At 43.0% G+C, this 23815-nt stretch overlaps 1 protein-coding gene across 1 annotated transcript in view; it reads right to left on the minus strand.

The window, feature by feature from the left end:
* Window positions 1–35: 35 nt before the first annotated feature.
* IFFO2 (intermediate filament family orphan 2) overlaps window positions 36–23815 on the minus strand; it is a 43525-nt gene continuing 19745 nt past the window's right edge. The window contains exons 2-9 of the mRNA XM_051637525.1: window positions 18534–18594; window positions 18155–18250; window positions 15826–15966; window positions 13912–14054; window positions 10939–11059; window positions 8156–8245; window positions 7369–7499; window positions 36–6135 (exon numbers count right to left, since the gene is read on the minus strand). Coding sequence (XP_051493485.1) covers window positions 6030–6135; window positions 7369–7499; window positions 8156–8245; window positions 10939–11059; window positions 13912–14054; window positions 15826–15966; window positions 18155–18250; window positions 18534–18594 — 889 coding nt within the window. The 3' untranslated portion in view covers window positions 36–6029. The remainder of the gene's footprint in view (window positions 6136–7368; window positions 7500–8155; window positions 8246–10938; window positions 11060–13911; window positions 14055–15825; window positions 15967–18154; window positions 18251–18533; window positions 18595–23815) is intronic.

The raw sequence follows: 23815 nt of genomic DNA on the forward strand, positions 1-23815 counted from the left end.
GTGTTTTCCAGCCCAAGAATTAACACACAGAGATGTTCACCAGGAGGTTGGTATTTATTTTATAGTGGTTTTTGTTTTGTTTTGTTTTTTCCTTGTCACCAGAGGACTGTAACCCGTTTTCATTGCCAAGACCCCCCCCCCCAACATCCCTGGTGGGATTTGGGACAGAAGGATGAACCATTCCAGAGGGGCTGAGGATGGACGGATGGATGCAGGATGGGAAACTGGAACAGTGTAGGAGGAGCAGAGGTGGAAGGGCTTGGTGGGGCTGGTTTTGGCACTAAAAAAGAAAATGGAGATAACCCGCTGGGACTCAGGAGCGCCAGCGCTTCTGGCTCTGGGTGTTTTTTGGTGCCCCTGGGGAAGTGGATTAAATTTCCAAAGCCTTTGATGGTCCCAAATCCACCACCAGTGAGTGTGTGCACCTTTCTGTCTGCTTTGCAAAGACCCAGGACAGAGGAAATCCATTTACATCTCAAACAAGTTTGGTAGCTGGTTCATCCTTCACCCTTTCCTCACCAGAGATCAAACAGCATCATCAGCTCAGTCTTTTTTTTTTTTTTCTTTAAAAGAAGCTAATATACAGGATATAAAGCACAATATTTACAACAGTAGAGGAAACAGGTTCATTTCCACACTGATCAGTAGTCTGTTTTGACGTGTATAAAAGGAATTCTTACATGACCTAAGAGGAACTGACAAGAAGTGACACAGCATGGGGAAAGAGTCATCAACACCCTTCACTTAAACACATGAAATAATAAATTATCATTTTTGGCAGAACTCAGCTAGGTACTTTAGCCACAGGTAAGGTGTCTGAAGGACTGAAGCACGTGTGGTGAAACCATGTGACACAAGAAGTGTGTCTAGTGACCAAACTTTTCACCATCCTCATCCCTCTCCATAAAACAAAAAAAAACCCAAGAAATTTTAAGGATTTCAGATGAAATCTGGGCCATTTGGGCAGCCCACAAGCCACAGGTACCAAGGTGCTCTCCATGGAATGACACAGGTCTGAAGCCACCCCAGGGGTTGTTTGAAGCATTAAACATCATTATTTCCTCCAAAGATGGAGCCAGCCAGACCTATGAGCACCACCTTTGCTTCACTGTTGGGAGTGCCTCAAATGAGGAGGGAATTGGGATTTCTGGAAGCATCAAACAACCACTTCTGAAACACAACTTGTTGCTTCTTCAAAAGAGAAGCCCTGAAAGGCTCCCGCAAATGCGGAAGGGTCTTAAGACACTGAATTACACACAAAAAAACAGACAAAAAGGAATAATCAACTGTTTCTTCACTGCTCTGCCAAAGACTTGGGTTCAAGTCTTCAGTGTTCCCCTCTACAGAAACAAGCTGGCAAGGGACTGAATTAAGAATCTAGCAGGTAGTGTTTCTAGTTTAGCTCTAAAACCAGGGTTATTAACACCAGGTTATTGTGTTGCCTTGATTGACAATTTCTCCATTAAAACTCCAAACTGACGGAAGTGAAATTCTGCTAAAAGCTTAAAAAAAAAAAAGAACCAAGTGACTTAACACTGAGGGCAAAACTCTTGAAAACCTGCATGTTCCCAAGCCTTAGACCCATGCAAAAGAGTTAAAAAAAAACCCAGAAGTCCTGAAGCAACACGTGGAAAACCCTCCTGAGGGGATGACACCACCACAGAAGCACAATTCATTTTGCGGTGAGAAATCGTGCTTTAAAATGCTCAGCTCTAAAATGAAACACTCTCAAAGGTGAAAACACAGAGACCTCCCAGTAGTGCAATTCCCTTCCTGGCGTGCTCCAACACAAACATTCTTCCTCCTTTTTCCAGAGCCAAAGGAAACATGAGGAAATTGCTGCCTGAGGGAGAGGGCAGTGCTGTGGCAAGAGCATCCACTGAACACGGGGCCTTTTCCTCAGCCAGCCTTGGACCGAAGACCCAACCTGTATTTTTGCTGGCAGGAATCGTTAGGCAAATAAAATGAACACAATAAAAACTCCTATTAGCAGCTTCAGATCTATATTCAGGCACAAATCTGATCTATTAGTTTGCTTTATCAAGTTAATTCCAATTTATACTGGTGTAGGGAATATCTTCCAACCACTCCAGGGTAGATTTTTTAACTACTGTGCTGCAATTCCCCCCTGGAATTTAGGGGAGCAAACAGAGGTCCTCAACCCTCTCCAGCAGAATTCCTCACCATCAGGGGGAAGAAAAAAATACTCAGCAATAATTCTGCAGTTGCAGAAAAGCTGTTAATGTGTTCTGCTTTCCCTCTGGCTCCAAGGACGCGATGGGTGGGTTTAGAATCCCACCAGGGCAGAAGATACTTTACCAGGGAATCATTGCATTTAACAGAATTCTGTTTGCACTTTAAAAACCTCTCATAAAAATAGAATATCTACCGTGTGGGGTTTTTTATAAATAATTACACATTTAGTTTAGATGAGTCTCATTACATTTCCCCTCCCCAACACATTTATTTTTTTAAATATTTTTCTTTTTTCCTCATGTGAACTAATATGATAATTACTAAGTCTCTGAAAAAAACCAAATGTTTGTATCACATTATTCTTTGGACATTTTTGAACATGCATTCACAAAAGCAACTGCCATTTGTTTACTGAAAACATGTTGGGTTTGTTTGTTGTTTTTTGTTTGTGTTTTTTTTTTTTACAAACCCATTTTAGGAATTTGATCTATTATTACACAGCAAACAAGCAAAAAAAAATTTGCTTCCTTGAAATCCCCTTTTAAAAAATGAGAAACAACGAGGAGGATTTTCTGATTTTAGGTCTAAAAAAGTGTCAATATGACACCACGTTAAGAATAGAAAACAAAAACAAAGTATTTACAGCTTTACAAAGGAAAAAGAAAGAGGTCATCAAAATAATTTCCAGCATTTTCACCATGTTGGTTTTTTTTCTGGCAAGCTTTTGATCTGGTTTCTCCAGAGTGGTTCAATGCAACAGGACAGGACCACTGTCAGCTACACCAGCAGCATGGCTTGGAACTAAATCAAAGACCTCCCAGGACCACCAAGACCCAGAAACCACCAAGGACCAACCCTGGTATCTCCCAAAAGGTCAATCCACCGAGTCCTGTACAGCCTTAAATGAAAATAAACCCCAGTCCCAAGTATGAAAACACCTTTTCTTCTTTACAAATGGATTATATATGGATATAAGAAATAGCCACCAACAATGATGGTCATTTACTGGCATACACATCACCACCATACACATTATTTCTCTACCCTCTACTATAGACCCACATCCCTTACACTTCACCACCAAATGCAACCCTGGTATAGACGCTCCTCAGAGCTCTGGCTAGGAGATAAACTGTGGGTTACAGCGTGTTCTGACAGATTCATTGCTGCTTCCTCACTTGGCTCTGTCAAACCTGAGGATACTCTTTCCTACCCTCAACATACCAGCTTCTACAACACCCAGCCTCTTTCCTACTAGGACACTGAGTTTTCCAGAAAAAGAACCCAGCAGCTGAGCTGGACAGACATTAAAATGGCTCCTTTTCTCCAGTACCAAAGAGCACTTCAGAACTGAGGAGAGCTGATCCACTGTGCAAGAAGATTGCTTCACAGTTCCTACACCAAAGTCACTAAAGCATCACAGACATTCAGCTTTGGCAGATTGTTTCTCAGTCTCATGAGAAACTACATATTAATTAGCAGCTGAAATTCATCCAGGCTTAAAAACCTTAAGACTATTGAAAACATGCAGTCCCAGCCCCTTCATAAAAAAATCTCATATCTCTTCCCCCCCACCCCAACTTGCAGCCCTAGTGAACATGACATTTACCACTTTGGCCGCCTAAGGAGTAATATGAACTAACACTTTGGAATAAGGTTTCTTTTCCAGATAACAGTTATTTAGCTTTGACTAAGCCCCTGCCTCACACCACAGGAACCAAGTAGTTGCTAGCTACTCTACGAATAACTGCACTGAGTATTTCCATCAGGAAGGAAACCACAAGGATCTGTTTTCTTGGATGGAAAGGAAACCATCAGTTGTGGACTGCCTTCCAGATTGTGGATCCAATGGATCATCCCAGTATTCCTCCCCACTTTGAACAACACAGGGAGCCCATTTGATTCACATGGCCAAAAAGCACCATCGTGTCCAAGCAGGAAACGGATCTGAACAGCAATGCAACTCCATGAGACTCACATTGAGAAGACATCACTGCACCCATAGTGTGAGCAGAAGCCCACTGAGATCCTGCCCCTCTGCACAGAAGCAAGAGGCATTTCTGCCCAGGAACACACCATTTGCTGAGACACTTGTGCTCTTTTTGGAAGAAAACAAGACTGATCTATCCTGGCTGTGTGCTTACACTGCAACCCTGCTGCTTCAGATCAATACAGAAGAAAGGCTTGGAAACAATACTCAGGAAGCTAAAAAAAAATAGGCCAGCTTACCTTCACATAACACTGAGAGGGTGCTTAAAACTGGTATTTCCCTGTCCAGTCCTAGCACTGCTCCTGCACAGCAGTTTCTAAGCTTCCTGGCAGGAAAACAAATACATTTGGTATTTACTCCAAGTCTTGCAACTACTGCTTAACTACACAGTTACCTTTAGGCAGTATAAGCTACACTTTCAATCTTAGTCTAAAAAAACCCAAAAAATTATTGGCTGAGGTTTATACCCTGTTTCTACCTGGCTGAGGTGCTACAATTACCATTAATAACCACGAACAGCTTGATCATGCCAGAGTTTCCTCAAATACGACCAAGGGATCTGACTGTTGGTGCTGCCTTCTCCTGTGTAAAAATACAGAAAGACTGACAAAGCCCAGGTCTTATCACTTTCTCACAGAGAAAGCAGGTGGCTGTTCTTCCCTAATTCTAGGGCAGCAGTAGTTTGAGGTTCATTTTACTATGCCCTAAAAAGGATTACAGTATTTTTTGGGTGTTCAGCTTTACTGAAGAACAGTGGTCTTGGAACTCTCCCAGTGTCATGTCTCAAGCCTTACATCTATGCCAGTTTATCCTGATGCTTCAACTATCCCACTCTAAATATCACGAAAGCAGCATAAAATGGAGTTCTCTCCCTGGCAGCAAAGTAAAAATCTGCAAACACTATAGTTTAAAAAAAACATTAAAATAATTCTGATAAAAGAGAACACAAAACAACACAGGAACTGAAGGGCTGATTCCCCTCTCAAACCAGCCCCTAAAAACAACGGCCTTTTAACAGCACATTCTTCCCCAAAAGAAGCTCTACAGAAAACTAACATGTGCAAATGTGGGTTCAGCTTTCCTTTCCCCAAGGGGTAACTGTAGCCCAGCAGGGACCAAACATTCCATATAAATAAGGCGAGCTTTTTTTTGTTTTTGCATAGTAGTTTGTCAGTGATAGTCCCACCCCATGAGCCCTCCCTTGCCCATCTGCTTTGCCACCGAGCTGAGACCAGCTGCTTCTGGAGTCCAGCAGCAAGCCTGAACAGATCTCAAAGGCTCCTTCACCCAGAAGGATGGAATGAAGAGATTCCTTTTAATATTGTCTGTTTCAACCTAAAAGCTGCCTCTAAACCCACTCTTATTTTTAAATGCTTACAGTTCGATTTGGAGGCATTCTTTTTTGTGTAATTGCACCATAATTGTCTTGAGTTTTCTTCTCATTTTGCCAGTGTTCCTTTTGCCAATCAGTTCAAGAAAACCATGAGCTCACTGAAACACCCAGAGCCTTTGCAGCACCATTCTCTGCTGCTACCAGATTTTTTTTTTTTAAATACTATTTTTTATAAAAACACCTGCTATTAATATTCCACTGGAGCTCAAAGTGGCTCAGCTTGGGGCAAAGGCACAATTAAAACCCCGTGATTTCTTACAGGACTCTGCATTTTTGATTTGTATAACAATAGAAATTTACAGCACCAATCCTTGGGTGGGGTGGGGATGCATGTAGGAATGAGTCCTTAGAAACCCTACGCAAGGGCTTACAAGTCTTTCTTTCATCAGTGTGTTGTTTTTTAATCTTTTCTTGTATCTTCCCTTTTCACTGGAATGCTCCAACTTTGTATCAGCTGACCATGGGCTCCACATCCGTCTCTCTGTCCAACTCATCCTGAATTTCATCTGTGTTTCCTGAGTCACTGCTGGCTACAGAGCTGGGAGATGGCGAATTTCTGTAGAAAAATGCAGAGAGAGGTTGAGAGAAAAACCCATCAATCACAGAATGAAAAAATAAAATAAAATAAAATAGGAATTTTTAAAGAAAATGGTCGCTTTCACTTGCCACAACAATTTAAAATATCCTTTATTAAGATTAAACTTTGGGTTTACTGTAAATACCTGCAGTGCACTTCAGCATCCTGTGCCACCACACCCCTGGCATCTCCTGCCCCAAATGCCCCAGGTTTATGGATGGGGAAATGGAAACTAAGCCAAATGAACATCCTACGGAGACACCATCCATAATATGGAGAGTCTTGAAGACTCAAAAAATAGTTTCTCTTTTGTTCTTTTAAGACACGATGTGCACAGTGGGTGAGCAAGAGTCAAGAAACACCCCCCACAGTAAAATCATGGAAGGGTTTGGGTTGGCAGGGACCTTAGAGATCATCTAGATCCAACCCCCTGCATGGGCAGAGACACCTCCCACCAGACCAGGTTGCTCCAAGCCCCATCCAACCTGCCCTTCAACACTGCCAGGGATGGGGCAGCCACAGCTTCCCTGGGCAACCTGGGCCAGGGTCTCACCACCCTCACAGGGAAGAATTTCCTCCTCATGTCCAACCTAAATCTCCCCTTTTCCAGTTTCAATCCATTCCCCCATATCTCATCCCTCCCCACCCTTGTGCCAAGTCCCTCCCCAGCTTTTCTGGAGCCCCTTCAGGCACTGGAAGGTGCTCTAAGGTCTCCCTGGAGCCTTCAGACTTCAGCTTATCTCTAAGTTTTATTACTGTTTGTACCAATTTATGTGGCCTTTTAAGAGTCTATTACCTGAGTTGCAAGGCTCAAACAGATGAACAGGATCAATATAAATGGGTTATTAAAGCATGAGTAGATTAAAACCCAAGTTCTTCATATAAGTCAAGATTTAATTGTGGGATTTGTTTAGGAGTTCTGGGTCTGTAACACTAAGTATCTCTCCAAGTTACAAGAGAGGTTTGGTCCATTTATATTGCAAGTTTTGTTTTTACCAACAAGTGTTGAATCCTTCCAAGTGTTACTCTGTAGAAATTACACCCTGTTACAGTGTTCCTTTTAAGACTGATCCCTGACTCTGAACAAAACAAGATGATGGAAACGACAAAGCTCCAAGACAAAATACTATTGCCTTTAAAACAACTTCGCAGGAAAACAAGAGGAAAATTAATTCTTGAAGCACACAGGCAGAGTGGGTAAGACTTTACTACCTGTCAGCAGAGCCTTTGATGAGCCTACGACAGGTTTCCATCTGGACATCCAGGCCCCTTTTCATGCTACACATTTCCATGTATTCATGAAGGTGACGATTCATGTCGCTCTTGGCTGTGGCCAATTCCAGCTGGAAGAAAGAAGGAAAAATAATCAGCCTAAGGAGAGTTGCTAGCAGGGCCTCCCAGCTTCACTCCACTTTACATACAGCTGGGGATGCTAAAACGCTGCCCAGAGCCAGACCAAAACACCTGCACAATATATGTTTGACCTCAGTGTTGTACATTGCCAAAGGTTTATCAGGTTAGGAAGCGTATTTTAGTCAAAGCTCAACACTGGTTTTAAACAGACCTCAAGGGTTTTTTCTGCTGCTTGGCACCTTGTTTGTCAACATGCAGTAATGAGTGAAGGGATATTCTAGGCAGGGCAAAGACTTTGAGAAGCTACAGCTGTTGTGTCTGGCAACTTCTGAGGCCACCTTTTGTCAAAGCATTTCCCAGTGTGATGGTGGAAACACAGGACAAATAGGGGAAAAAATAGTAACACTGCATTTTTTTTTCTCCCTTTTGTTCTGTAGTTTCTCTCTCCATCAGCTACAGCTTTATGCTTACTTAACAACAGGGCTGACAGAGAATGGTATTCAGAAAAAAATCCCAAAGGAAAACACCTTTGATTTCTTAGATGTAGAGACATTCCACCTTTTCTCTGTGGGTGGACTGGACCAGAACACCACAAGTGTTTTTATCCACTAGAAACAATTCATATTGTCATGACCAACTTCCTTACCTCTATCTGCCCTATTGTTTCTTGGTATTCCTTGTCTCTTGTTTTAAAGAAAGACTCTGTTTCATGGATCAAGTTTCCCAGGTTTTCTTCCTGCAAGGGAAAGGAGACAAAGGATTAGCAAGAAACTAACAAAGAATTCAGAAACAGGCTGAAGTTTTTCTTATTTAGCCCCTCTCAGAAATGCAGTTTGTTATGCTGTTTCACTCAAAGGTATTTTTTAAAAAACATTTTAACACAGACAAGTAATATTCTGCTTCTTAAAACTTTTATACCAGGAAACATGTTTCTGTACCAGGACCATGGCTTTGTGCACAAGAAGTCTCTGATCAGGGAAACTACAGACCAGGGCTCCAGCAATTAAACACATCACTTGATCATACAATCCCAGACTGGTTTGGGTTGGAAGGGACCTTAAAGTTCATCCAGACCCAAGCCCCCTGCATGGGCAGGGACACGTCCCACCAGACCAGGCTGCTCCAAGCCCCATCCAACCTGCCCTTCAACACTGCCAGGGATGGGGCAGCCACAGCTTCCCTGGGCAACCTGGGCCAGGGTCTCACCATCCTCACACTGAGGAATTTCCTCCTAATATCCAACCTAAATCTCCCCTCTCTCAGTTTAAAACCATTTCCCCCTGTCCTGTAACTACACGATGCACATCAAAGAACCTTAACCATGGATATTTCTGAACCTTTCACAGTTTGACCACACTTAGCTTGTAATTGCTTTCCAGCCAATTTTTCCTTGCACTGACCACAACACTACTTACAGCTTTGCACTGGAATTCTCATTTTCATATTATTCTCCAGCCCTTCCAGCCTCTAGCACCTCATACACATGCTCTGCACACAGTGTTTCTTATTGAAATTCTTTCCCTAACTGTTAGATAGAGCAAGCTCACTCCAGCACACTCCTGATAAAAATATCACATGTAACAACCTGTCTCATCATTGCTTTGGATTGACAGCACAGTCTGGGCTACAAAAGACACAGCACTAATTTTATGCTGTCCCAAAGAGACTAAAACAATGTCATTGTTCTCTCTGTCGTGTTATTACCTACCTCCCTTTTCTTGAAGAAAAATTATCATCAATTTAATGCAACTGCAATGATGAGCATTAATTATGCTGCAATCCTTTGGGTACATCTGTGGCAGCTTTATCAGGATCATACCTGGTATGGGCTAACCAGGCTACAGTTACAAGAATCATTTCACTTATCCTTTTATATGCAGAAGAGCTTTAAGGAGGAAGGTCATAAAAGAAAGTGGCTAGGGCAGTATGTAAGAACTTGAAAGGAATAAAGCCTGTGGAAGGAAGATTCAGGCATGTAAAGCACTATGTTAAAGACCAGGCACAGACTGAGCAGTCTTTCTTCTGAATCTCCATCTACAAGACAAATCTACCCTCTCCTTGTATAATTTTCATTTAGAAGGATTTAAGCTTCTTAAAACCTTCCAAGTTTTCACAGGGTAGGTCTGAGTTGGGCTCTGTTCCTGTGCTGGCTGTGCTTAGACATGCACACAGGGGCATATGCAAATCAACCTGTCACTAATTCCAGCACACAACCACAGCACATTATCACTCTGCCACTCTCCCTGCTCCACTGCAGACATGTAGCTCAGTCTGCTGCTTTCTGCAGTCCCAGCACTTCTGAGTAATCTCTGCAGTTCCAGTGTATGCCAGATGATACACAAATGGGAAGATGGAAATGAACACACCCCTGGCAGTCAACACAAGACCATGCTCAGGAGACTGCTGCCTCAGCATCTTTTCACTACAGCAGTGATGGAAGGATGCAGGGTGATCTCTTACCTACTGCTGAGCTCCTCAGTAATGAAATAACAGTGTCACGTTTCAGACTGCCCACACAAAGGCAGCCCTTGCCAGTTCAGCCTCCCTTTAGGCATGTTTAAAAAGGCTCAGGAGTCACTGGATGAGGCAGCATGCGGCCACTAGCTCACTTGGCCTGGGATCTTAAGGATTGAAATAATAGAATCATGGAACGGGCTGGGTCAGAGGGACCTTAAAGTTGATCCAGTCCAAACCCCCTGCATGGGCAGGGACACGTCCCACCAGACCAGGTTGCTCCAAGCCCCATCCAACCTGCCCTTCAACACTTCAGGGATGGGGCAGCCACAGCTTCCCTGGGCAACCTGTTCCAGGGTCTCACCACCCTCACACTAAAGAATTTCCTTCTCATGTCCAACCTAAATCTCCCCTCCTCCAGTTTTAATCCATTTCCCCCGTCCTCTCACTACAAGCCCTTGTTTAAAGTCCTTTCCCCATCAGTTCTCAAACTTGCCATGAATCCAGCTCTGTACTTAAACATCTTCCACAGACCATACCAAGTACATTTTTCTCTCTACTAGGAGAAGTGTGCAATATGAGGTACTATTTTGATGAAGTGTGAATGATAATCTAGAGAGAAAGTGAGATGCTGTGTGGAAGATCCAGTGCCTTAGATAAACGACTGCTTAGGGTGACAGATTGTGTGATGGTCCTGTAACAGTTACATGCCTTGGATCTTTTGACACTCACTTGGTTCTTTTAAGTACTCCGTTTGAAGGAGCAGAAGAAATGAAGTTTGGCAAATAAACTGATTGCACAGACTGAAAAGCAACCACAGAGAGAAAGCCCTAAGAGGATTTTAAAATCAAAGCAAGTTTTCGTGGCGAACTAGATCACCAGTCAAATATCCAAAGGCTCAAGTGGCTAAAAGAGCAGCTGGGGGATACAGTTTCTGCAGAGAGTAGTTTGAAAAAACAACTGAAATAAACTCACCTCTCCTTGGAGGTCAATGGAAGGATTGCAGTTTGTGAAGTCTTCCCAAAGAAGCAACGTTTCCTCATTCTCCTCCCATGTTAAACTATCACAGTCGTCATCAAAATCGAACGTCTCACGACTGTGAAGATAACAGAACAAGCATTAGGGAGAACCACCCCAGCTCTACTCCCTCACTTCTCCAATTAATCTTCTAGGAAAAAAATAAAAAGGGGGCTCTGAGAGCTGAATGCAGCAGCTGAAAATCCTCACAGCTTTTACAAACAGCCTTTCCCCCTGTCCAAGTCCTTCACTGCTGGGCTCCTTGCCACCCCAAAGCAGAATAAAAAGATCCTTGTTAGAATTCCCAGGCCCAGGGCACAGTCCTAGCTCTGTCCTCCAGATGGTGCTGCACATTAGTTTCCCCTGTTTGCAAAACCACAAAAATGTTTTAAACTGTTCTTTTTATTCGTGGGAAAAGGAACCCAAATACAGTTTGAGGAATTTTACAACAGCCCTGTTGATTTGCATGTTGAAGCTCAGCCAGCCTTTTCCCTGCAGCACTTAAACTCACTATTTTCAAAAACTCTGAAAAAACTGAGCTCCAAAATGATGTGCAGGTGAGCAGAAATACTTATTGTTGCCTCAAAACAAAGATACTACTACAGCCACTTCAGACTGAGAACAAACAGTGGCAAAGAGCGGCCTTTAACACCGTTGTTTGGTCAGTTGTGCAATAAAGGAAAGTTTCAGAAGGCACTTGAGTCCCTTTGGATTTGAACAGCAGCAGAGTGAAATACAAGTAGCTGTTTCTTGTCCTGCTTCAGGAGGCCTGACAAAAAGCTGAAACTGCTCCCACCAGCAGCCTGATGCATTTTTGTTACTTTAGTTCACTTCCTTTTAAGCAGATAACATCTCCTCTGGAAGCTGAGTCCCATAGTGTCTTCAGGAGGCTGGAGAGCTTGGCAAAAGAGACAGGCTATTTCTGTTCTCAGCACAACTTTAAAAAATAATTAAAAAAAAACAACAAACCCAACAATAAACTTGGAGACATATGATTGTGCCTCTTGCAATTCAGTTTCTTCAAATCAGTTTATTTTTCTAAAAGCTGGCCTTGTCAGGGAGCAGAAAAGCTCCCAAGGCCTGACTGCTGCTTTCTTCAGACATACACCCTGTTCAAAGCCAACTGCATTTTGAATTTGTACTACCAGACACTTAGAGATTAAGTTCATTACAGAGAAAAAGGAAATTGCTTTCACTTGCTGTTAATGAAGCAAACTATTTGTAAGTTTTGATTTTCTACTTCACAAAGCCCCCAAACTCAGACATCCTTAGAAATGCACATCTCCAATAGCCACAAACATTGCTCTAGATCAACCCAATTTGAACATATTTGAACAAGATTCCTACAGCACTTCATGCTAGATGTAATAGGACCAGGAGGTAAAAATTTCAGCAGCAGCACCACTAAAAACTGGGTATCACACAACAGGTTTAAGAACAAAAAGAAAACCTAAATGCATTCCCAACCTAGCAGCTAAATTTTAACCTCTTGCTTTTCTAAAATTTCCACACACCATCTGCTGTCACATGGAATTCTAGCAGTGGTGAAATAAAAAAAACACACCCTGTATTTATTACACTGAATATAAATCAAGGCCTAAAGAAATCTAAACCAAGAGTCCCAAGAGAAGAAACCTATAACTTCTGCAGAAACATATATAAAATTGAGGAGGAAAGCAAGCAACACACCCTGAAAACAGAACTTTTGGCAGCAGCTGACCACAGAAGAGGAGCCAGTGCTCCTTGGGGAATTTCTTGTGTACTCATGTGTGTTACATACTGTCCTACATTGGGTGGGAAAGCACTGGGGACTTTTCCCTCTGCACTCTCTGCAGAAATTGGCAGAAGACACCCATATTCAAACAGTAGGAAAGTCAGAGCTAGGGTGGCTGCTGGAGCTTTCTCTGGTGAGAGAAAACAGAAGCATCACCAGGCTGTGGCCATACCCAACACTTCCAGAACAGGAGGGAAAGGAGAGCACGTGGCCAGCGGGCTTCCTGAACTGTTTTGTGTAGCACCAAAGTGCAGAGTCTCCTCTCAGCCTCCACAACTTCCTAACACTGCAATCTGGGGTAGAGCTTTAGGAAAAAATAAATTCCAATTCTTCCAGTCTGGTAGACGAGACCTTGCAGCAAGGCTTCCAACACCAACACTCCTGGAATCTATAATCTGTTGCCCACTGCTACATCTGAGCTTCCAGACTCATCCATGACTACCATTTGCCTTACAGCTCAACTGAAAAATCATGCTAAACACTCTCAAAGTTTCCAGGCTTAGGCTGGACTACAGCTCATTTTTCTTCTTAGTAGGTAGAATAGATTGTATCCACTTTGACCTGAGCTTTCAGTGATGTTGTCAATTGCTACCCAGCCCAAGCAGCAGCAAGGTTCTTTCCAAATCTCTACAAATCAAAATTCAGCAAAACATACAGAGAAGTCAAGTTTTATACTTTTTAACATGCTTGACTTTTGCTACTGTTACAACAGCATAAAAACATCTAGTTTCACTATGTTTATACTCTCTGTAGTTTCCCTTACTTAAGAGAGGAACAAAAATCAGTTTAATTTTATTTGAACTTCCAGAAAACCTTCAAGTATGCACCACCCTGGCAGCTCAGGTTCAACTCTTAGTGAGCACCAAGTGTGAAAAATAATCACAGAATCATGGAATGGTTTGGGTTGGAAGGGACCTTAAAGATCACCTAGATCCCTGCATGGGCAGGGACACCTCCCACCAGCCCAGGTTGCTCCAAGCCCCATCCAATCTGCCCTTCAACACTGCCAGGGAGGGACAGCCACAGCTTCCCTGGGCAACCTGGGTCAGGGTCTCACCACCCTCTCTGAAAGGATAGAGAAATAACTCAAGTATTAAGTTCTGGGACTAAGGCTGCATTTTGGAGTAAGATTTCCCCAAACTGTCCAGGATACTCACAGCTGATTAAACATTCGCTTCATTTCATCTGTGATGTTCAAAGAGCAGCTGACCTCATCATCAGAAAACCTGCCATTGTCTCCATCCTGCTCAGAGAGGTCATCATCAGAGGTGAGCTTGCGGTCCTTCTTCTTGGAAGCCACCTTAATTGGAGAGAAGAGCAGTAACTAGAAGGTTCAACTGAGGTGCTGTGGCATGAGGGGCAGAAATAAAGGAGAGCCATTAGGTTGGAGTGATTAGAAGTGTTCAGCAGTTCTCAAGCAATCCAGGGATTGCTGGTATTCAAGACAGGAACTGGATCTGTTAATGAGTGGTGAACACAAAGCACAAGGAAGCGGTTCAGAACAGCAAAGAGCAAAGCAAGCTGCAGGCTGCCAGCCCTACAGAACTTCATCTGCTCACTGACACCAGCCCACCATCTACCAGAGAACATGCAGAGGTTAGAATGATACAGGGTAGAAGCATAAGCTGGCAGGAGGGCCCAGGCAGCAGGCTTGAGGACAATCACAGAACTCTCCCTCTCCTGCCACCACCACAGGCTGTTGCTCCCAGTGTTGAACAACTAGAGAAGAGTAGACAGGAAGCCTTTCTAGACGGCCCTCACTTTGGGGGCATTCCCACCCCACCAGCAGGGCAGACTGCCAGCTTTCAGGCTAACAGAAGAAGGATCAACTGAACCATAAGAATGCCTGGCCAACCTCCAAGAAATCAAGTTTATAGATGTGCAGAGAACTCAAGAGAGACCCTTCTCATCTCACTTCTTCATCTGAGGGCTGTGAATATAAAAGATATTCACAGATGGTGCCAACAGAGTCACAAACACACAGTCCACTCCCAGCCTACTGTCATTTTCCTCTACTTGGCATATAAGCCATCCCTTTTTAGCATTGTTGTCCATGCTGATCATTTTAACCACTGCATGCTGGACCCAAAGTGCACTTTGCTGTTACCTTTGAGCAGAACAACACAGCAATTGAAAAAGACAGAAAGACAAGAAGGAACCACCGGCACAATGCACTGGCTCAATATGCTAGGAAAATAATTGTCTCAAGTAAGGAGATTTGAACCTTTCAGGATACTTAAGGAAAAAAAAAACATCAAACATTTAAGTAACTCCACTAGAGCCATAGAGCACAGAATCACGGAATATCGAAAGGGATTTCTGAAGATCAAGTCCAACTGCCTCAACCAGCACAACCAGTAGAGACCACAAGGATCTTTTATGGTGTTTTTGTACAGCATTTAGCATGTGATAGAGCATCACTATACAGAGAAAAGCATCAGACTTATTGAAGGACTAAACAAGACATATTTAGATCCAAGTAGAAGAAAGTTGGGTTAATCACAATTGAAATTGCAATTATCACAGAAGGCCAACCGCACTGGGACTTACAGGTTTACCCACACAGAATGGTAACTGCTTCCTTTTGGAGCAAATTAAATGTCTTTCCTGCTAGGACCAAGGAGCCACAATAGGCAACTGGAGCTTCTAGTCTCACAAAGCAGTCATAGCTCACACCACAGAAGTGTTATTTCTGGCCACAGAGCTTGACCCAAAAAAAGAACATTCAGACAACAGTTCTACAAGCTTAAAACCTCTCTCTTGCGAAGGGAACACATGTGAGGAAACCATTTATACAAACCTAGACCCTGTTGTGCTTTTTTCCTCCCCTGCAATAATTGTAGACTAGCATCAGACTAACAGCATGTCTTAAAGGTCATCCTGAGCCTTCTTTTTTTAAGCTCTGAGTTTTGTGCTCTTAGCACTAAAGCAGCTCTGGAAAGGAGAGAGCTACAATTCAAGAGTGAGAGGAGAAATTATGTCTACGCAGAGAAAATTCGAAAAGGCAAACAAGCTGGACCACACTCCTCAACTCTTGTCCTACCCTCTGGAAAATGGGATGGCCTAATCACCTGGAATATCTTGGAAACGTCTTCAGAGTTGCGCTGCTGTGCGACATCGCACAGCTTGGCTGTGATATCGATGCGCCGACAGATGTCCATGTCCACCTTCATGGCCTTTTCTTGAATCTTTGTGTCCAGGTCTGTCATGGGCTGCAGGAAGGACAGTAGTGATTATCTTCTATTATTATACAGTTCAGGAAAGAAGAGATACCCCACAGTATCTCTCTAACCCCAGAGCACACTATTCTTAAACAATATGACTGGTTCTCTGGGAAGGCAGTGCACACACAATCTAAACAGACTAGACAGCTAACAATTAACATTCCTGTCTGATTCTGTTAAAATCTCAACTCTCAGGTTTGCCACCAAAAAAACCTATACCCACCCCAAAACCACTGCTAGATGTGGCAACCTTAAGCTTTTATGGGTCAATAAAGCTTTAAAAATGGAGGAGAAAACCCCCATCGAGCACACGCTGAAGAGAATGAAATCTAAAACCTGGAGAGTATTCAACAATTCCCCTTTTTCAGACAGAAAACCTGTATCTGCAAGGAGAAGTTGCTCTTAGAACAGAATCCAGGCTACTCAGCAACTTCATCCATATCATGAACATCAAGACTGGATCTACAGAGATCCATGGAAACTTGGGAGACAGCAAATACTCCTCATTAGCATTAACCTGGCTTACAGCCAAGCAAAAATTCTACAGGAAAAATACTGGGCCTTGCTTCACTCTGGGCAGTAATTATAAACATAATTTATAAGAGATGCTCCCACTCAGACAGGACAGCTGGCTCCTTAGGAAGAAATATTGTTCCACAAAAAGCATATTTTCCAGCCTAGATGAGACTTACTCTGTTGGAAAGTACCACTTCAATGGCTAGGTAATGCTTCCACTTTTACCGGAAAAGCAAAAAAAAAAAACTTGGCAGAGCTCTCTCAAATACCAAACCCCCTTTCCAAGATGAAAACCTTGGATTTGGGTTTTGGTTTTTTTAGTTCGTTGTTTTTTTTTTTTTTTTAATTTAAATTATAAGACAGAGTTCTTTTCCAGCCCCTGTCAACCATATTTGGACAAGTTAAGAGGTTTTTGTTTTCCAAACACACTGAGAAAAAGAAATCCCTAAACACTGACACACTCTAAACAGTCATGCCACCTGTAGAGGTACTAGAGCTCCTTGTCTGCAGGAAGGCAAGAGTCATGTGCCAATATTTTGCATTTTCTCCTCTAAATATTTACAGTGGTATTCCAAACAAGCCTTCTCACTGTTTTCCTTAGGATCACTTCTCTCTTCCCCAGTTTGCTAAGCCCAAAACACACCTTTCTCTCCAGCTAAGGAGGATGTTTGCACTCTCTGCCACCCTTTTTGTACACTCTGAGAATCATTTCCCCTTCACTGAAAAAGCCCTCCCACTGATGGAGCCCTGACAAGCTTCTCCCTTTTACACTGCCTCTAACCAAGCATGCCTGTTCTCAATTAAACACCAAAAGAAGACACAGCTAATTGCCAAATTTCACGTGGACAGATCTAGTGGCCCTGAGAGAATGTCTTTGGCATCAGCGAGCAGGTTCTGCAAGCTTATGTGAAGACAGAAGGAAGCAGTTCTACACAAAATTACAGAATAAATAAGCATAATAGGACATATTCATTAGACAACTGGCACCAGCTACTTCAGTCTTCCAGAGAAAGGCACTTTATGTTCACCTGGCTTATTCTTCTAGATATCTGCATAAGTACATGCTCTCAGGAGGTCTAAATGTAGGAAAATTTTCCAGTCATAGTCTAAAAGATCCCCCAGCTTGGAAGGAAAGTCAGTATCTAACAAGACATTAGAAAACAAGTACTTTTAATTTATTTTAATTAGGTTGAAACTGCACAACGCCAGACCCCTCAACCAGTGATATTGGGTTAATCTCTTCAGAGCTTCACCAAGGGAGGTGGGAAACACATTTATGAATGTTATTTTCTGGGATGATTCAGGGCAAAATGCCCCGTGTCAGCAGTACGTGGTGTTGCCCGGTGATGAACCCTTCACCCTGACCTGTGAGCTCTCCAGCGTTTCTTTCCATGGCTGCAGAGAGCTGTGGAGAACGGGGAAGGGAGGGAAGAGTCTGGGTTATGGGCTAAGCAGCAAGTTAATGCATCTCTACACAGACCAGACAGGAAGCAGGGGGAGGGTGATCTGTCTGATGCATTAGATCATAAAGGCAGCCATAACTAACTACAAAGCAGCACTCACTAAGACCAGAACCTCTCCATGAATGAAGCCATTTGCATGACACACACATTTCACAAAGGCAGTGGGAGTTGGCCACTCAGCTCTCCAGTGTACTTACATCACTCATCAGACCCTTAAAGACCACAAGTTCTGCTTTCAGTCTCTCAATCTTTTCATTTAGCTCCTCCTGGAGAGCTTCTGCTTCCTGTGCCTCCTGCAAGAGAGAGCACAAAGACCTAAGAGGCAGCAGAGCAACATCTGCTTCCTCACTCAACCTCAAGGCATCACCCCACATTCCACTTGGCAACAAACTTCAACACTTTCCTGCTTCAGCTTCCAAGCATTAATTAACACTGCTCATTAACATATAGCAACACAGTCGGCTGCTCAAGCTATAAGAGAGTTTTTTAATTAAAAGATAAATTTAAATGATGACTAATATAACAAAAGGTGCAGAGGAAATCTCTACCTTTCAATACATACTATTCAAAACCTACCTCTCGCAAGGTTTCTACCATAGATTCCAGACTCATTCTTCTTGTCAGTTCCTCTTCCCATCTGAAAGGCAACATTTGCAGGCAAAATGTTAACTAGGGAAAAAAGTATTTTTTTCTTTTTCCCCAAAAATGACATCTTCTGACAGCTGTAGGATGCTGACAGTTGAAATACAAAGCAGATGGTCCCCCTCGTTCGCACACCCTCAAACCAGTAACACCAAGTCTGTAAGAGAATAAAAGCTAAATCATAGAATCATAGACTGGTTTGGGTTGGAAGGGACCTGAAAAATCATCTAATCCCAACCCCCTGCATGGGCAGGGACACCTCCCACCAGCCCAGGCTGCTCCAAGCCCCATCCAACCTGCCCTTCAATACTGCCAGGGATGGGGCAGCCACAGCCTCCCTGGGCCAGTGTCTCACCACCCTCACAGGGAAGAATTTCCTCCTAAGGTCTAACCTAAATCTTCCCTGCCCTCTAAAACCACTTTCACGGGAATCAGCACTCTTCCTGCTCTCCTATGCAACACTTGGTTGCAAATAAGGTGGAAACGCAAATTAGTAGTCAAAAAACAAATATCATATGGAAATATGAGCTAAAACATTTGATGACAAATGCATTTTTCAGCATAAATATTTTCCTCTGCTTGGCAGGAAATCTTTGCTAGCAAAGATACACAACAAGTCTTCCTGCATGAATCAAACTCCCAGCTGTAGAATGGAGAATTGACAGCCTGTTGTGTTGGATATTCCTGCACCACAATAGCAGGAAAGAGCAGATGCAGCCAACATATCATCTTGGTACTGGGCTCCTCGATGCTGCTGCATTGAGCTGTCACCCCCCTTCAGGTGTCTCTAGTGGAGCCTGAGGACAGGGACCAGCCATAGCACCCTGCTGCCTGTGTCCCTTCCTGCTGGAATGGGCCACCCTGGCTTCCCTTTCAGGTGGGACTCAACCTGCACTTTGGATGCAGGGAGGTGTGACCAGGAGCAGGCTGAACATCAGCTGCCTCTGTGGGAATATCCCCTCATCTAGCCAACACCAGGTTTCTTCGCAGCTTTCAAAACAGGATCATTTGAAAATTGGCAGATTTTGACCTTGCGTTTTCAAGAAGGCTCTGATTTCATAGATTTCTGAGCCCCTGGTGTGCCATTTTCAGCTAGACTATAAGAAGGTATTGAAGTGGCAACAGAAATTATCGCGATAGTGCTTGGAGAGAACGTTCACAGGGTTGGTTTTAGTCCTGTGGTATCAAGTTTCTTTTCCAGGGGTGTAATTCCTGCTGCTATCATAGACTGAGCAATTCCAGTGTGGCATTACTGCCCAACCCAAGAGTGGCACTCATTTTACTTTCTCCCTCTCCCCAAACTCAAACCACATCCATGTGAATTAATGTTTATTGTTGGTGTTTTCAGGAATCTTAGCTTTTGAGTTAAAGTTATAAAATACTCGTTATTTTGCTCTTTAAAAGGTTTTGGTGCTTAAGAAGAAGTACTGCCAGATATTGTTACTCTTGATCCAATGATGAATTCAAACATAATGATGCTTGTGCTATGAGGTTTAATTACAGTTTGTGAATCCCTTTCTCCTACCCATTCAGTCTGTGGGTGTAGCCTGTGTTCAAGGGTGCTTCTCTGAGTATTCTCCTTGCAAATGTAGTGCTGGGAATAGAGGATTTTGATATAGAAAGCACATCAACATATGAATTGATTAGACTGAACAGATAAGTACTAAGACTGCTGATTTGGATGACTGACCTTCAACTCATTCTATTTACACCTGAAAATTTCCATAAAAATATTAACTTGGCTTTTCAGATTTTTAATATTAAAGTTGAGAAGGTGAAATTAATTTAAGCAGTCAATTATAGTGGCAATCTGTAAGATGGTCTCCTTCTGTTACAGAGGGAGTGTTGCATGGCTTTTTAATCATTCCTTCTGGTCTTTCTGCCAGCAGGCTGTCAGTTCTGGGTGGAAGTGAAGCAGACATTGCAAAAACTGGTATGTTGCTCCTCAAGGTTTTAACTGTTGGAACAAGGAACACTGGTTCCATTCAGGTTGTCCTCCTGTATTTTTTGCATCCCCACCATCCACTGTGCTCTCTGCAAAAAGGGGTGTATTTTTTGGAAAACCTTATCTGCCTATTTTTCCTGCCTGTGCCAAAAGCTGGCAGCAGGGGTTAGCATTCCTCCCCAGCAGTGCAGCCAGAATTATGCATCTCCAAGACTGCTCAGCCTGGCCTGCCTCATCCTGCAGAAATTCCAGTAGTTCCATTTCTTCCCTTTGTGCCAGTTCAAGTGCATTTTGCAGAACAGTGATTTACAGCCCTAATTCCCTTCTGTCAAACTCAAGATGGTGTCTTCAAGAGAAGAGGAAAAGAATGCCTTCTTTTACAGATACCCCACCATTTCTGTTTTTCTCTTAATTCTAGGAACAATAAAACAATCAGCTAATTTTTAACCAAAAAGTGCATGCCTGACAGAAAGAAATTCACACTGGGCTGATAAAAAGCATCCTCCTAACCATTAATATCATATTCTTAACCTTAGAGCACATTTCTCCCACCCACTACCAAGCTGATTAACCTCATTTAACAGCTAAAAATGCCAATCTTACTTTCTCCTCACATTTCAACCTCAGGAGACTATTTGTAGGAAAGAGAGGAAGGAGATACACAGGAAGGTAGAGGATGACAATGGAGCAGAGGACTAATTCTCCATTTAAACTTCCAAGGAAGCGAGACAATAGTTTGTTCATTCATGTGACCATCCAGCACTTGCTGTAACACACAGCCTTTAAAAGGGACCTTGGCAGCTGGGCTACCACACAAGGTAGCTCCAACCTCCAACAAAGGCAGTGGTCGGGACTCAGCACGCCATGGACAGGATGCTAACCATGGCTCTGACCTCTTTAATATTCACCACAACTCATTATTCTTGTAATTTATACTAATCAATACCTTTCTCTTCAGTTACCACCTGAAAGCAGAAGACTTTGTCCTCCACAAGCCTCAGCCCCAGCAGGCTCCTCTGCTCCTCAGCAAACAGAACCAGTGCTGCCACTTGCACGTGCAGCCTAAAAATGTGGCTGAAAGGGCCCAAAGGCTGATGCTCCCTTCAGCTCAAGGAAGAGGGAAACCCCACTGGATTAATCACCTCTGCAGCATACGTGAGGCAGAGAGGTAACTCCTTTGCTGGATAACCACAGGAGAAGCAGGGGCAGGAATGACAGAGACTATAATACTCAAAATCCAGCATCTTCACATTTTTGCTGCAGGATATTCACTAGCCAGCTGCTCCTCTGCTCTCAAATATTTTTATTTCTTGGCTCAGGTGCATCAATTGCTCTGATTTCCAGCTGTATCCCAAAATCTTTTCTGTGACCCAGAAAGGCAAACGTTGCCATCTAAACCTGGCAGACTTCAGGATTTCTTATTCGTTTCAGTTATTTCCTAGAAAATAAATCAGCAATGTGAATTTCAAATCTAACCAAGCTTTTTCCTTCCTTCCCTCCCTTCCCAGGATGTTTTAGTTCCAACCACCACCGACCTACCCCCCAAATAAAGGGCTGACCTGAATTTTAGAAGCTATGGATCTATTCCCCTTATACCAGAGGTGACACATCACATTCCAGCAGCATTCAGTCACTGCAGCTTCAGGCCCCAAACTACTTCTGCAGTCAAGTCTCACATAGCTTAGAGGAGAACAAAGGATGCTGACTTTCTTTAACGGGAATAGCCACATTACAAGGATATTAGACAAACAAAACACATGAATAGTCAGCTAGGATTAACATTGCTTAAAGCAGTGGTTTTGTAAAGCTGAGTCACACCACAAACTTGTGCCTTTCCTTTGAAATTGGAAGAGTAGCTACCAGGTTCACCACACCAACATCTCCTATGCCTGAGTAAGCTGGTGGAGACACTCAAGAACTGGATAATGCCCCTTAAAAGCTTCCTTGTTTTCAAGGCTTACTCTTAACTAAATTAAACTGAGTCTGTGCTGACATAACAACTTCAATCCACTTCCCACTCCCTGAATACCTGAAATGAACATGGATATCTGCCTTTCTTCTTTTCCAGTTTCATCACGTTTAGGAATAGTGACCAGGGAAGAGAATCTCCCATTGGAGCAGATTCACAAAGACTTATCAGAACAGTGAGTAAGAGAAGTTTGCCTTTCCAAAAATTGTTCTGTAATTTTCTTTTAAAAACCCAGGATTTTTAGCTGCAAGTATTGCATTATTTAGAAAACAATGTGCTTGCAAATTATGCCAGATATAAACATACTGTTTTAAATGTTTTTGCTCAAGGCAGAAAAGCACCAGTAGACCAGCTGATAGTTAATGATGCCTGACAGTATCAGCTGCCCCATTTCTTTCATTAAAAATACCCTCCCCCTCAAGGAAGCAAATATTCCTCAAATGACAAAACATTTTTTCTATGAAAAAAAAGTCTTTAGGGAGACAAAACTCTCCTTCATGGTAGTTTTATATCTAGCCATGCAGAGAAGAAAATCACCAAAGAGAAACAAAAAAGCAGAAAACATTTACAGTGGTCTAAGCTCTTCCCCTGCCATTCTCTCAGGTGCAGACTCTGAAGCTTTTCACTCTGTTTCATTATTGTTGGAGTAACTTCCCATCAGTTTACAGGAAAAAGGGAAGTAAAAGAAAGGAAAACATAATAGTTTGAGTGCTTAAGTCCACGACAGGAAATGAAAGTACTAGTTTGAACAATGACTACAAAATGCTCACAAAAATACGAGCTAACAACTCCTGCAAACACTCTGAATGGATGAACTGTCAGTGCTCCCCCAGGGAACAGCCTCCTTGTTTTCCCCTGCACACCAAGACACCACTCTTCCACTTTTGGCATGAGATCCTGTCAGCTTTACTCATCTGTTGGATACAAAGCACCAAAGATGCATTCTCTGATGTACCACACCTGCAAGATGGAAGAAAACACCCATGCTCCAACAGGAGCAGGTAATTACACCTTGGGCACTGCCTGGAGGGTTTGTGCTTTGCCATCACAGGTTCAGGTACTCCCTTTCTTTTGCCTGTTAGGATGTTTTGGAGGCCTAGACGTTGTTTACAGAACTCCAAAGGGCAAGGCACCCTGCACTGCTCCTTGGCATGAGATGTGACACTAAACATGCACCAGCCCAAGTGATGTAATCACCACATTACTCATGGTCCTTACACACCACCTCTCACTGTGGGGCTGTACTGACATGCCCACTAATCCCTCTCCCAACACCTAGATAATAACTATCAACATTACAGT

This window comes from Apus apus, chromosome 20 (assembly GCF_020740795.1).
Source record: "Apus apus isolate bApuApu2 chromosome 20, bApuApu2.pri.cur, whole genome shotgun sequence".
NCBI lineage: Eukaryota > Metazoa > Chordata > Aves > Apodiformes > Apodidae > Apus > Apus apus.